The 14,253-nt window shown below is 39.2% G+C and overlaps 1 protein-coding gene across 5 annotated transcripts in view; it reads left to right on the top strand.

The window, feature by feature from the left end:
• ROS1 (ROS proto-oncogene 1, receptor tyrosine kinase) overlaps positions 1-14,253 on the top strand; it is a 122,487-nt gene that overhangs the window by 2,497 nt on the left and 105,737 nt on the right. For 4 of the 5 annotated variants that reach the window (XR_005986193.1, XM_041745095.1, XM_041745097.1 and 1 more), the window contains exons 3-6: positions 6,000-6,044; positions 7,132-7,191; positions 9,042-9,068; positions 14,073-14,133. Coding sequence is in view for 4 of the 5 variants with exons in the window: in XM_041745095.1 (XP_041601029.1) it covers positions 6,000-6,044; positions 7,132-7,191; positions 9,042-9,068; positions 14,073-14,133 (193 nt within the window). In the remaining variant the exon portion in view is untranslated. The remainder of the gene's footprint in view (positions 1-5,999; positions 6,045-7,131; positions 7,192-9,041; positions 9,069-14,072; positions 14,134-14,253) is intronic. The other variant, XM_041745096.1, reaches the window with a different exon arrangement.

The following is a 14,253-nucleotide window of genomic DNA, read 5'->3' as shown; positions in this document are numbered from 1 at the left end:
TTAACTATCAAAACTGATGTTGGTTGTTTCCATTACTGTGGTCTCCGTTTTATTTGTTTTATTTTATTTTGTTTCATTTTTTTTAGTTAAGTTTAGTTTTGTCTTATCTTTGTGTGGGCTCCTGGGTTTCAGGCAGTAGGAGTAGAGCGTTTGTTCCCTTGTTGCACTGCCTTCCGCTCACCACCTACAGACACAGGCACAGTTGACGTGGTGGCCCCTGCCAGAGACACAGTCTGCCAATTAGCCTGGTGACTGTAATACTTTTTCTCCATCTGGGCCTCCCACACAGGTGAATGAACAGTGAACGTAGCCGTGGATCAAGGGAAAGGACATGTAAAGTGCTGGAGTTCAGGATACTGTTTGCATCTGTGTGTGTGTGTGTGTGTGTGTGTGTGTGTGTGTGTGTTCCACTCTTTTTAGCCTGGACATTTGCTGTGAAGTTCAGCTTTGATTTCACTCGGTTTTCTTGACACTGAGGCATCTTTGCTTTTTAAAAAGAAACACAAAGAGTCTTATACAAAGGAATGTTAGGATTGCTGTTCAAATGTGCACAAATCATGGTTCTATGCTTGAGCATGAGTAGTTCTTATCAATTGAGGGTATATATCAGTTGAATGTATTAACTGACTTGAAATTTTTGATTTATTTGTGCAGAGAACAAAAAGTAATGAATGTTTTTCAGAACATGAGTATTGTGGCATCCTTTAATGAAAAACAAGAGATTCATGGTCCAACAGTTTATGGAAATGCTATTTGTCAGCTCTGTGTAGATTCATAGCCTATTAATGGCTTTACTTTTTTTTAAAAAAAGATTTTATTTATTCATGAGAGACACAGAGAGAGAGGCAGAGACACAGGCAGAGGGAGAAGCAGACTCCATGCAGGGAGCCTGATGTGGGACTCAATCCCAGGACGCCGGGATCACGCTCTGTGCTGAAGGCAAACACTCAACCACTGAGCCACCCAGGTGTCCCAATGGCTTTAAAAAAAAAAAAAGATTTTATTTATTTATTCATGAGAGACATAGAGAGAAAGGTAGAGACACAGGCAGAGGAAGAGGCAGGCTCCTCGAGTGGAGCGCCATGTGGGACTCAATCCTGGGACTCCAGGATCACACCCTGAGCCAAAGGCAGAAGCCCAACCACTGAGCCATCCAGGTGTCCCTCAATAGTTTTGTTTAATAATAATTTTCTGATCTTCTTTGGCAACAAAACCTTTTTTTTTTTTTTTGAGTGACAAGTCCCAACAACTGAGGAACTAGTGTTGAGAAATGCTCTGTTGGAAGTATCAATTCAGTTCAATGAAAGACTATTAAAAACAAAAGTTCAAAAAAAAATAAACAAGAGTTCAGAAGTTTATCCTGTTAAAAAAAGTATAAACATCAATAACATTCCTGTGTATCAATACATCACTTTATAGCAAGACAATAGAATGAAGTCAGAATCCAAAAATGCCATAAAATGTCCAGAAACTAGCACAGTTTGTATTGGCGTAGGGATGTAAAAAACTAGAATATAGCCTGGGAGTTAAGCCATGCCACATAAAGGAGTGTGGAATATGATAAAGATGACAATTCAAACCAAAGTGAGGCTGTTCATTTAGAATAATAATAAAAAAAAATAACACCTTCCTTCAGCAGGTGAATGGATAAGTAAACTGTGGTACATCCAGACAATGAGATATTATTCAGAGCTGAAAAGAAATCAGCTTTCAAGCCATGAGAAGACATGGAATAAACCATAAAGTCTTATACTAAGTGAAAGAAGCCAACCTGAAAAGACTACATACTGGATGATTCCAATCATATGACATTCTGGAAGAGGCAAAACTAGGGACACAATGAAAAGATCAGTGGCTACCAGGAGTGGGTCTGTTTGTGGTGGGGAGATGAACTGGGAGAGCACAGAGGATTGTTAGAAATGGGGAAACTAGTCTGTATGATAATAGTGATGGATACATGTCCCTATACATTTGTCTAAACCCACAAAATATACAACTCCAAGAGTGCGCCCCAAGGTAAACTGAGGACTTTGGGTGATTATAATCATGTATGTGCTGATTTACACTTAGTAAAAACTGAATTATTCTGGTGAGTGATGTGGATAATGAGGGAGGCTATGCATGGGTGGGAGCAGGAGGTATTTGGGAAATCTCTGTATCTTAGATTACACTACAAATCTAAAACTACTCTAAGAAAATAAAGTCCTTCTTAAAGACTTTATTTAGGGATGCCTGGGTGGCTTAATGGTTGAGCATCTGCCTTTGGCTCAGGGTGTGATCCCAGGGTCCTGGGATCAAGTCCCAACCGGGCTCCCTGCAGGGAGCCTGCTTCTCCCCTCCTCTGCCTATGTCTCTGCCTCTCTCTCTGTGTCTTTCATGAATAAGTAAAATCTTTTAAAAAATAAAAAAATAAAGGCTTTATTTATTTGGGAGAGAGAGTGAGCAAGCAGAGGGAAGGGCAGAGGAGAGAGAGAGAGAAAGAAAGAAGCAGACTCCGCTGAGCACAGAGCCCAATCTCATGACCCCGAGACCATGACCTGAGCCAAACCAAGAGTTGGAGGCTTAACCAACCGAGCCATCCAAGCGCCCCAAAAATAAAGCCTTTAAAAAAATTTTTGGCCAATTTTTAAAAACTGAATTCCTCATAAAACTACCAGATTCAAATACTCCGGGAGGTATTAAAAAATACTATGATTTAAAAACAAACAAACAAACAAACAACAAAAACAAGACTTCACCCCATAGATATATTAGAATAAATTAGGGATGAATATTTCTACAATCTTGGAGTGGAAATGCCTTAAGAAAACTGCCTCATAAATACACAATCTCTAAAAGAAATTACTAATAATTTAACTACTTTAGAAACGATTTGACAATAAATAGAATACAAGAAAAACAAAGCCAAAAAAGGAAGAAGGACTACATATGATGAACAGAATTTTACCAACCCTTATATATAAAAAAGTATTCAAAATAAGTTTAGAACATGAAGACCTACTTCAAAACAGAAGAAATAGAAATGGCTAACATGCATGTAATAGATGTGCAACCTCTTAGCAGCCACAGAGTTGCAGAATGATCAACTTTTCTTTCATCAAATTGGCAAAGATAAAAACATTTATAGCTGGCAAAGTTGGGATAAACCAGCACTATCATGTACAGTTGAGCATCAAGAAGTGTATCTGAAAAGATGATTGCACAACTCACTGGAGATATGTCTAGAAAAAGCTATTTATAGCAAGTTTACACATAATATTGCTAATAGATTTCCAAGTGCCTGGCACTGTTCTATAGTAATCCATTACTTAATTGAACCCTCACAGGGCTAATGCACTCAATATTATCTTCCTTCTGTGCCAGGTGAGAATACTTAGCACAGGTAACTTTGAAAATATCACATCAGGAGCAAGTGTCACGTATGGGACCAAAATGCAGACCACTCTGCTCTGTTTCATTTATCAGGGTAGGAAGTAAAGGAATGAAATTAGTTCCAGCTGAGGGGGGCCAGGAGAGACAAGCTTGTGTCAAGATGTAGGTATGGGGTTAGAAGATTTAAGACCCAGGACTGGGATTGTGTGTTTTAAGCAGAACATTGGAGGAGGTAGAGCTAAGGTAGACTGGTGAGGATCCTAAATGCAAAGTGAGGACTGTGAATTTGGTGCAGATTACGGGAGGCAGGTGCTTTGGTTAAGAAAAGCACAGGCTCTTGAGGCAACTCTCAAACTCCTTTAAATTTTAACTCTTGGGCGATTCACTAAACTTCCCTGTGTCTCATGTGTATAATGGAATTAATACATATCTAACAGGGCTGTTTAGATGTTGAATGAGATTTAGTGTAAAACACCTTGCAGTGTGCCTGGAACATAGGAAATACTCACTGAATGGTAGCTGTAATGATGATAAGACAGGGGTTGTCAAAATCTGCTTCATAGAACCCCATTGACCTGACTCATGAGGCTACCATGCCCAAGATGGGCTCTCCCTTCAGCCTGTTAAATTTAATCTTGTAAGCTGCCAGTGAAAGGACTCAATACTGTTACAATGTGACTTCATGGTCACCAAGAAACATCTTCTGTTGGCTTACTGTTTTTTATTTTATTTTATTGTAATTTTTTTAATTTTTAATTTTTTTAGGCCTACTGTTTAAAATGGAATGTAGAAACTACCCAGCAACCACCCTTTTGTTTTTATGAGCTAATGGATGTTTGAAGGGATCTAAAAATAATGTAATTGCAAATTCACTCTTGGACTTGATTGTATATGATTGTGGTTCAATCATATAAAGGGGAATCAAAAGGTTCTTATTGAACAAAATCATGGAAAAACAAAGCACTATTATGCCCATGGCTGCAAAATTAATCTAAAAGATACAATTCTTACTCTCTAAGTACTTATTATCTAAAAACAAAACGTATTAAGCATGCTTCTCCTTTCTCTACAAATATAAGTGGTTAGGGAACAGAGGTTAGAGGAATCTTCATTGACACCAGCAAATGAGAGGGGAAAAGGCAACATTGGTTCTTTGGTTCCTGCATCTGATTACTTCTCAAGTAAACCCCCACAATGCCACTGGATGAGGTTTCCAAGAGATAGGACTTCTGGAGCAGTCCTACGTAACAGGCCACGTGGAATTCATGGATTTATTCCTTCCATATGTATTTATTGAACACCTCATCCCTCTGGACTGTTCTAGGTACTAAGGATAGAGAGAGTGCAGGGCATAATGAATGGTACTTACCTGGAAGGGGAGACAAGGCTCAGTGAAACTTACTGACAAACAGATCTTCTCTTCCCTCTGAAAAGTGCAGGCTATTCAGAAGGGCCTCAAGAGATGCTTAAACCATGTGGCGGGGGGTGTCGGTGTGAGCCTGGGTGGCTAAGTCAGTTAAGTGTCTGGCTCTTGATTTCAACTCAGGTCATTATCTTATGGGTTGTGGGACTGAGCCCCATTGCCCCACTTCTGGCTCCCTGCTGGGCTGGGAGTTTGCTTCAAGATTCTATTCCACCCCCTGCTCACACGTGCGCTCTCTCTCTCTCTCTCAATCTCTCTCTCTCTATCAATCAATCAATCAATTAATCAATCAATCTTAAACAACAACAGCAACAAAACACTTTCAGGGCCCCTTTGGATTTTCTCCCATCTTCTGGAACACATGTTGCTTGTAGTGCTGAGTCAGCCAAGGACAGATGGCGTGCTCCTTGTTGGATCAATCGTCTCTTTAATTCAATAGTTCAAATCCAGAACTTTTCAGGGGAGGTTCTGAGCAGTACCAAGGAGAGGTGCTAGGAATATTCACTTAGTGCTCATAATTCTCAGTCAGTGGGGCCAGCTGACGATTAGATCCGATTCATGTAACACTATTCAGGCACACATCTGATCATCATGGGCCTAGTATTGCCATTCTTTGTAAGCCTTTCTGTTTATCAAGGACTCTGCTTACATCACAACCAGGGAGAGGATGAACAATTTATAGATTTCGCCCCCTCTTGGTTCCTATTTCTTTGATTCTCTCCCAGCCCAGAAAGTTCTTAAAATTTGTGAAAACATGAGGAAAAACAAACCCCAGAATAATCTGACATTTTTACTATATGTAAAATTCTGAATTTGTATTTTTTTCACTCTTCTTAGTAAGACTGCTTTAAAAAATTCTGAACATAATTCTTCTTTAATCCACAAGTCTTTTGACTTGATGACTTGACTAAAGGCACAGACTTATTTAATACCGTGTGAGAATCTGTCCATTGTCCTTAACCACTCCTGACAGCCAAGGCCCCCTTCCTGCCTTGATCATTTCTGCAGAGTTCTTAGGCTTTCCATCTTATAATTTGCACTAGCATTTTACCAGATTTCATGACTGATTCAATGGCTTTAAAGCATTGTACTTTATGGTTAGAAAACACGGAGGAGGCACCACTATTCCATGAAGCTTTTTTTTTTTTTTTTCAAAAAGGTGTGGTAGTTGTACTGAACATATTTATGATCTTCTTCACTTCAGGGCCGGCAGCTTGACATTGGCACGCCATTTAATCTGAGTGAACCGGTGAGTAATCACTTCCATTGTAAGGAAGTTTATAGTGTTTGCATTGATAAAAATGGGACAATGGTCAGGTTTTATTACAATAAGAATAGTTCCTAAGTTAAGTCTCATTTGTTTGTCCTTAATGGAGGAAGTTCAATTGGAAATAGTGAGAAGTCTGAGTTCCAGAATATTCAAAAACGAACTCAGGCACAGTGTGTCGAAGAGGAAAGAACACAAGACTAATCCAACTTCGTGATTTTGATTCTACATTGTTGTGTGGCTTTGGGCAAATTAGTTAATATTTCTGAGACTTAGTTTTATTACGTGTTATCTGAGAGGGTTGGATTAGATGGTCTCCAGTGTTTCTTCCAACAATTACATTTATGGTTTTATTACTTTTCTGCACCTGTATTCGTTTATTCAACAAGTGTTTAGTGACTCAAAATATATAAACATGAGCAGACTCCCCAAACTGTTGACCTATTAAGGTTTCGATAGGCTGCCTCCGGTTGAGTCTCCAGTTTTCGGTTTTGTTTGTTGTGTAAGGACATGGCAAGGACTCACGATATGCTCTATGTCAGGCTGTCTAGGATTTTATCTGCTGCCTGCCACCCAGTAGACAGTGTGCTCTCTGAAGGTTGGGTGCTCTCCGGGTTCTAGCCCTGCCCATTCCACCTCCACTCAGCAACCCAGCTGCCCTGCAATGAATCACACCAAGCTCTGCTCTGCCTGCCAATATGAGAGCTCTTCTTAGAATTCCAAAGGCCCTGATCCTTTGAGGCCACAGAATCCTGGGTAGATACTTCTTTCTTTCTTTTTTTAAAAAGATTTTATTTATTTATTCATGAGAGACACAGACAGGGAGAGAGAGAGAGAGAGGCAGAGACACAGGCAGAGGGAGAAGCAGGCTCCATGCAGGGAGGCTGATGTGGGACTCGATCCCAGGACCCCAGGATCATGCCCTGGGCTGAAGGCAGGCACTAAACCGCTGAGCCACCAGGGATTCCCTAGATACTTATTTCTAAAATACTTTCTGTTACTACATTGCGCTATCAAGTGACAAAAGTCACACTTTTTTAGTTACCTTTGTTTCTTCTTATTCTTGCAGTGTATCCAAGGATGTCATTTTTGGAACTCTGTAGATCAGGAAAATTGTGCTTTAAAGTGTGTAAGTATTAGTTATGTTTCTGTTTTGATACTAATACTGCCTTCAAGAGAAAAGTTACCTAAGAGGATTCCCATTTGAATTTCCATTGACTTTCAGTTCGTTTGCTTGACTCTAAAGGAAAAGTATGATGGCCCGAGTGATACATAATAGTGGGGGAAATGGAGATAAATGCTCTTAATGCAACTGGGGACCAAGGCAGGTTAATGCAAACCGTGGAACCCTGGGATGGATGTTCAATTACTCCAAACCAGAAAGGCCTTTTGGTAGAATGTCAGGCATTTGTCAAATTTCCTAGTCTTCTCAAATTTTAAAGTACAATTATCTAAGGATCTTGTTAAGATGCAGATTCTGATTGTGTCGACCTGGGCCAGGACGTGAGATTCTGTACCTGTAACAAGCTCCCAGGTGATGCGATGCTTGTAGTCCCCTGGTTACACTTTGGGAAGCGAGGCCCTAGATCATGTTCGAAGTTTCTCTGCAGAGAACATGGCACCAATCAAATGCAGAGGTCACAAAGCCTACGTTTATTCCATTCTAGGTAGAAAATACATCCCCAAGTACTTTATTTTTTATCTTTAATTTATCCCAGCTTTGCCACTTAGTGTGAAACTGGTTAATGTACTTCACTTTCCTTGTCAATAAATTAAGATCGTGATAGAACCTCCCTTCCAAGGATAATGCTCCATACACTATAATTACTCTGGTCCAGTGAATACAAATTTTATTAAAAATGGGTTCCTTTGTTCGGGTTGTTCAGGTCTGAGGTTAAATCATGGTAATTTGGGATAATCCTAATTTTGTTTTCTATAGTGAAACTATATCATTGAGATTTAAATAAGGATATTAACTTCTCCCTCCAATGGTGCTCACAGCTTTCCTTGTGTGGTCTGTCCCCAGGTCTCTATCACAGGCCTAGGGCTTCTCTCACGCTTGTGACTATGTGCCCCATAGTATGGAAGTTACCAAACAGTGGAGCGGGCACTATCTGGATTTGGGAACTATTACACATTCTAAAAATATTTTACCTTTCTTTGGTACCACTTTTTACCAATTGCAGTTGAAATCATCATTTAGTCTAGGCCTGTGCTTGCTGTCTTTTGCTCTGACGTGTAAGCACATCAGAGTGGGTCTCTCTCCTTCTGTTCATGCTGTGTCTACTTCACGGAACACCACGAGGGGCATATAGCAGGTGCTCAGATAGCACTTGCTGAGTGAATGCCTGGGAAGTACCACGTGTTGCTGGCAGCAGTCTGGGCGGTAGAGTGGGCACCGGAGCAGACTGTCCAGGCAGAGGAACCTACTGGCCTTTGCTAGCTAGAGCTATTGGTGGTTTTCATTTCCAGTTCTGTCTCCAGTGGGCATCTGCCAACACCTCTTCATTCTCTAACCTGAGAATTACTAAGGATTACCTGGATTACTAAGAGGTAATCTGTGGTAGGTAATCTAACTCCACCATTTTTCCAGTGATGCATAAAAATGTATATATATATATATATATATATCAGAGAGTGACGAACAGGGAGGGGCAAAGGGAGGAGGAGAGAAGGAATATTTAAGCAGGTTCCAGCTCAGTGCAGAGCCTGACTTGAGGCTCCATCTTACGACCCTGAGATCATGACCTGAGCTGAAATCAAGAGTCTGTCACTTAACTGTAAGCATATGTTCATACAGTGGCCTGCCTGGATCAAAGGCCCAGCTCTGGGCTCCTTGATTTTGATTGTTTTTATTGGCTGTTTGTCAATGGTGGGGCAAGAAATTTATTTAAACGAAATATATAGCAACAGTGTCATTAAAATTATTTACAACCTTAAGGATTTTAAGTGATTTCACTTTTCTTTTTCTCTATGCAGAACGACACTTATGACACTGTTTGTGAGGTGAGTTGGCAATCACAAAAAGGATGTCATCAAACCCCAATGTCTTTATCTCTTATATTTAAAAAGCTATTAAAATAAGAATTAGGAAGCCTGACTAATTCTCAGTGCTCAAAAATATTCCTTGTGGGAGTGCTATTAATCTGGGTATGAAAACGACTGTAAGATTCCATTTTTGACACAAATACTTGCTGTTTTATATACCAGTGTGCATATATATGTGTGTATGTATACACACCTATTCACATATATTTTTTTAGAGCACATATACATATTTGCTGCTCTAATCTGATTGGACAGGTTCTAATTCTGGGAGCCTGGTGGTAGGGGAAGGGTGGTGGGGAGGAGAGAGGAGGGGACCCATCTAGAAGATTTCATCTTCCTCCCTATAAATCACAGTGGTCCATCATTAAATATGGTATATTAAAAAAGAACACTGTAGTTGCAATTTTCTTCCTTATTCAACAAAGTGCTTTGACAATATTTTAAAGCACTGCTTTTAAAATATATAATTTTTAATTTTTTCCCCCTGCTATGATAGTAAGTATCTTCATGCTGACTCTGGTGGCTTAGGTCTCTTTTCTCAACTCCTTCCTCCCATGGGGATCCCCTCCCCCACCCTCCGACCCCTGACTGGATTTTCTCCTCCTTTTCAGAAAGACTTCAGGGATTTTGATCTTTTCCTACTTGATCTTCTTCAATTGTTCTGGATTCTATGGCACTCAGAATTAGTTTTAGGCCAACCATAGATGTTTATGAAGAAAATACAGTATTTCTCAGTGTAAAACGTAGGGTGTATTCTATTTAAGTGTCCTTGAAACCAAAGGACTACCTTATTCTGCCTGGGAAAGGAGCATAAATATCAGCCATTAGTAAAATAGAAAAATTACTTTTTATTAGAGAATAAAAAATAAACAACAAAAAATGTTACATTGAAACATTTTCTGAATAGTCTCTTCTTATTCTGTACCTGAGGAATGTTTCCTGGGGAGTAGATGGAGAGGGGTCAAGGTTGGCTAAGAAGACGTAAAACAGGGGGGGAGAATTCACTCCCTATGTAAAAAAAAAAAACAATTATGTCTTTCCTGATTGAGATTATAAAAAACAAAAACTGCCTGAGAATATTTTTATGTGATTAAAGTAACATTACCACCCTCCTCCCAAAACCATCCCTGGGAAGATTGTATTAAGAAAGTCAGACAGTTCAAGCCTCTCAAACACTGAAGCAGCCCAAGATTGGATCTTTTTCTTTCTTTCTTTCTTCTTTCTTTTTCTTTCTTTCTTTCTTTCTTCTTTCTTTCTTTCTTTCTTTCTTTCTTTCTTCTTTCTTTCTTTTTTTCTTCTTTCTTTTCTTTCTTCTTTCTTTCTTTCTTTCTTTCTTTCTTTCTTTCTTTCTTTCTTTCTTTCTTTCTTTCTTTCTTTCTTTCTTTCTTTCTTAAAATATCTTATTTATTTATTCATGAGAGACACAGAGAGAGAGGCAGAGACACAGCCAGAGGGAGAAGCAGGCTCCATGCAGGGAGTCTCAAATGGACTTGATCCCAGGACCCCTGGATCACGACCTGAGCCGAAGCCAGAAGCTCCACCACTGAGCCACCCAGGTGCCCCCCAAGATTGGATTTCTAATGTGGTAGCTCCCTGGTGATCAGTACGCTGCCCCATCGTCTGTGTTTATGTGATGTACATCTTTTCTCTCAGTGTTATAATTTACATAGTTTTTCTGTTCTTTTCTTTGCATACTTTGCTATTTTACATTTAAATAAAATAGAACTGAACAGCAATACATGCTCTCTAGATAGAGAGGTTGAGACATATGGGCACACAGAGGTTTTAATTCAGCTACTCACACCTGCAGGAGATCAAACTTCAACCATTAATGCTTCATTCAACTTAGGAAGCTGGGAATTTCTGCACATGTTTCTTAGAGGAAATAGTATTGGAAGAGTTAGCTTAGCAAGCCATAACTTGGCAAATGATGTTAGCCAGCGAAATGGCTTATTTCTGATAATTAAAAAACACAAATTAGATCACATTGCTCCTAAAAACCTTTTTATGGCTTTGAGTTGCCATATGAGAAAAAATTACGAACTACCTTTGGCAGGTTCTCCTGCCTCACCTTGCACCCCTCGCCCTGTTCCCTCTCCTGCCACACCTGCCTTTCCCTCTTCTGAGTATGGGAGACACATTCTTCCCTCCCAGCTTTTGTCCTTAAGACCTTTGTGAGCCCGGATTCTTGCAATCACTCAGGTCCTTGCTCCAGGGTCTTCTCTGCATGGTTCTTCCTGAGTATCCTAATGAGACGAAGTCTCCTTCCTGCCTAGTCATGCCTTATGCCTTTAAACTTGTTTTATTTTTTTTCATAGCACTTTTCATAATCTAAGTGTATTTTATTAAAAAAAATTTTTTTTACTCGGTCATTGAATGTCCTCTTCCTAGAGAATATAGATTCCACGAAGGTGGGGGGTCGTGTCTGTTCTGCTCATGGCTAGTTCCTTAAAGCCTAAACCAGTGCTTGGCACACACACACACACAATATGTACTCGATAAACATTTTTTGAATGAATGAATGAATGAATGGTGGGAAGGGAAGGGAAGGGAAGCCACAATTCATATGGAGAGGCTGTACTGGGGGCATCCCAGGAAGGCGGTGGGTAGGTCCCCTTTGTGTTATAGGAGTAAGAAAAGGCATTGCCAGCACATGTGCCAGTCTGATAAATACAGGAGTGGAGCCAGGGGGATGGTGAGAAAGGCGGTTTTACTACTATGGGAGAAATAAGTATGGACCAAAACAGGGACAGCAGACTGATGGAGGTCTTGGGAAGCACAAGCGTAGCTCCTGTAGTTGGAATGGTATTTCAGTAGCTTGGAATACACTGTATAAATGCCTCATCCTGGGGCTTTGGGCTCAGATTCCATGAATTCCTTAAATCCCACTACCTTTAGATTCTCTCTAGGCCATTTGAGCACTAGCTAATGTCATCATTCTAAGTGCAATGTTAGATGAGAGAGAGAGAGAGAGAGAGAGGAAGGAATCTAATTTAAGTGTTGCCCCCACTTGATATAACATTTAAACTCCTTAGAATATAAACTTCCAGTTTGAACATTGACAAGTTCTGGCGATCTAATGTACAGTGTGATGATTATAGCTAGTAATATTGCATTCTATACCTGAATGTTGCCAAGAAGGTACATCTTAAATATCCTCATCACAAAAAAGAAATGGTAAAGTATGGGATAGGATGGAGATGTTAGTTAATGCTATAGTGGTAGTCATTTTGCAATATATAAACGTGTCAAATCAACATGTTGTATACCTTAAATAATCTATATGTCAATTATATCTCAATAAAGCTGAAAAAGATACAAGCTTCACAATGTAACCAAGCATTTAAACTCCTAGATAGATCAGAATTTTATTATATATTTTCTTCTGAAATAATGCAGGGAAAATAAACCCAACCCACAATTTACTGGATATTCAGGACTAGCAATATTTCCAAATAAACACCATTCTATTTCCTTTCTTCTTCCTTGGTTTTACTTCTTGGAAAAAAAATCCATGTTACACGATAATATTGTCGCCACTTGGTATGTTTATTCTCTGCAGTTAACATGTTGAATGCATTTTACTGAAACCTGCAAAAAGGATGTGAAAAGTATACTAAATCCTTAAGATAAATAATCTGGAACCAGACTGAGATATTTAAATTAATCCTTAACTAAGCAAACCTGAGTTTATCAGTCTGCACTTCCCTTGAGTGAACAGGTCAAACAATATACAGCTGGTATTTGTAAATTACCTGGGATGTTTAGGGCAAATGTATTGTGTTATGGTTTCTACTATCCCCACGAGAAACAATAGCATGTTGTCCTAGGTATCATATCTGCAAATTATGTTATAGTCCTACAATTTGTGCTTTTTCTCCAAAAGCTTTTTTCTCTTTTCTTTTCATCTCCTCTCCTCTTCTTTCCTTCTTTCCTTCTTTCTTTCTTCTTTCTTTCTTTCTTTCTTTCTTTCTTTCTTTCTTTCTTTCTTTCTTTCTCTCTCTCTCTCTCTCTTTCTTTCTTTCTTTCTTTCTTTCTTTCTTTCTTTCTTTCTTTCTCTCCTTCCTTCCTTCCTTCCTTCCTTCCTTCCTTCCTTCCTTCTTTCCTTCCTTCTTATGAGTGAATGTATGAATGAATGTTAATGCAACTGTTAAGAGTTGCAGGCAATTTGTATCACGGTCACAAAAATGTTTACCTCTTTTCAGTTAATGAAGTAAAATGTTAATCACTTTTGTAGACCTTAAAACGTAACATTAGTACTAAGATATTGATTAAAATGTTCAAGTTACTATAAAATTTAGTCCACTTTTAATTTTTGAAGGAAAGCATGGATGTATAAAATAAATAGGCATCATTTTAGGCTACAGTTTTAGGTTATTAACTCACTAAACCTTTGACCAAGTATTGTTGAGCTCAGTGCTTTTTCACACTCTGGGGTGTCACTCATTAGAGGGTCATGAAATCAATTTAACAAATAAAGAGTAACAATAAACATAAGGGAAGAACAGACTAGAAGAGAACATGTATGGTTGCATCACAGGTATGGGATTTCTTGATGGGACCAACTTGTTCTAAAACTCAATTGTAATGATGATTGCACAATTCTGTGAATATACCAAAACCCACTGAACTGTGTACTTTAAATGGGTGAATTTTATGGCAAATGGAATATATCTCCCTAAAACTTAAGAAAGGAGAAAAAAGTAAGTACTATTCAAGATTTTTTCCCCCAACATGTGTGTGTCCTGTGTTGTTTCGTTAAATGTGTTTTGGAATTTGGGGACATGGTCAAAAAGGTTTGAAAGGTTGTGTTCAACTGGAAACCTAAAGTATTGCAGTTGAAATAATTGATATGCAGGTATAGTTATATACCAGGCATTTGAATTTCACACAAGGTAGTTGAAATGTATCAGCAAAAGCAGGACCAAGGCTGCACTGACGTGGCTGCTCTCTGACTTCCAGCGAGAATCGTGTGAGGTGGGCTGCAGCAGCGCCGAAGGTGCTTTCGAAGCAGAAGTGCTAGGTAAGCAGACCTATGCAATGGTCATTGAAAATACTCCAAGCCACTCTAGGGACCCGTGCTTATGTAAGGAGATTGGGCCATCTCTCTAACTATCTGGACTCTCAAATGTATAAAAAATAT

The sequence above is a fragment of the Vulpes lagopus genome, chromosome 2 (assembly GCF_018345385.1).
Source record: "Vulpes lagopus strain Blue_001 chromosome 2, ASM1834538v1, whole genome shotgun sequence".
Taxonomy (NCBI): Eukaryota; Metazoa; Chordata; class Mammalia; order Carnivora; family Canidae; genus Vulpes; species Vulpes lagopus.
The sequence above is the reverse complement of the archived record's forward strand: the minus strand, read 5'-3'. Positions and strand labels throughout refer to the sequence as shown.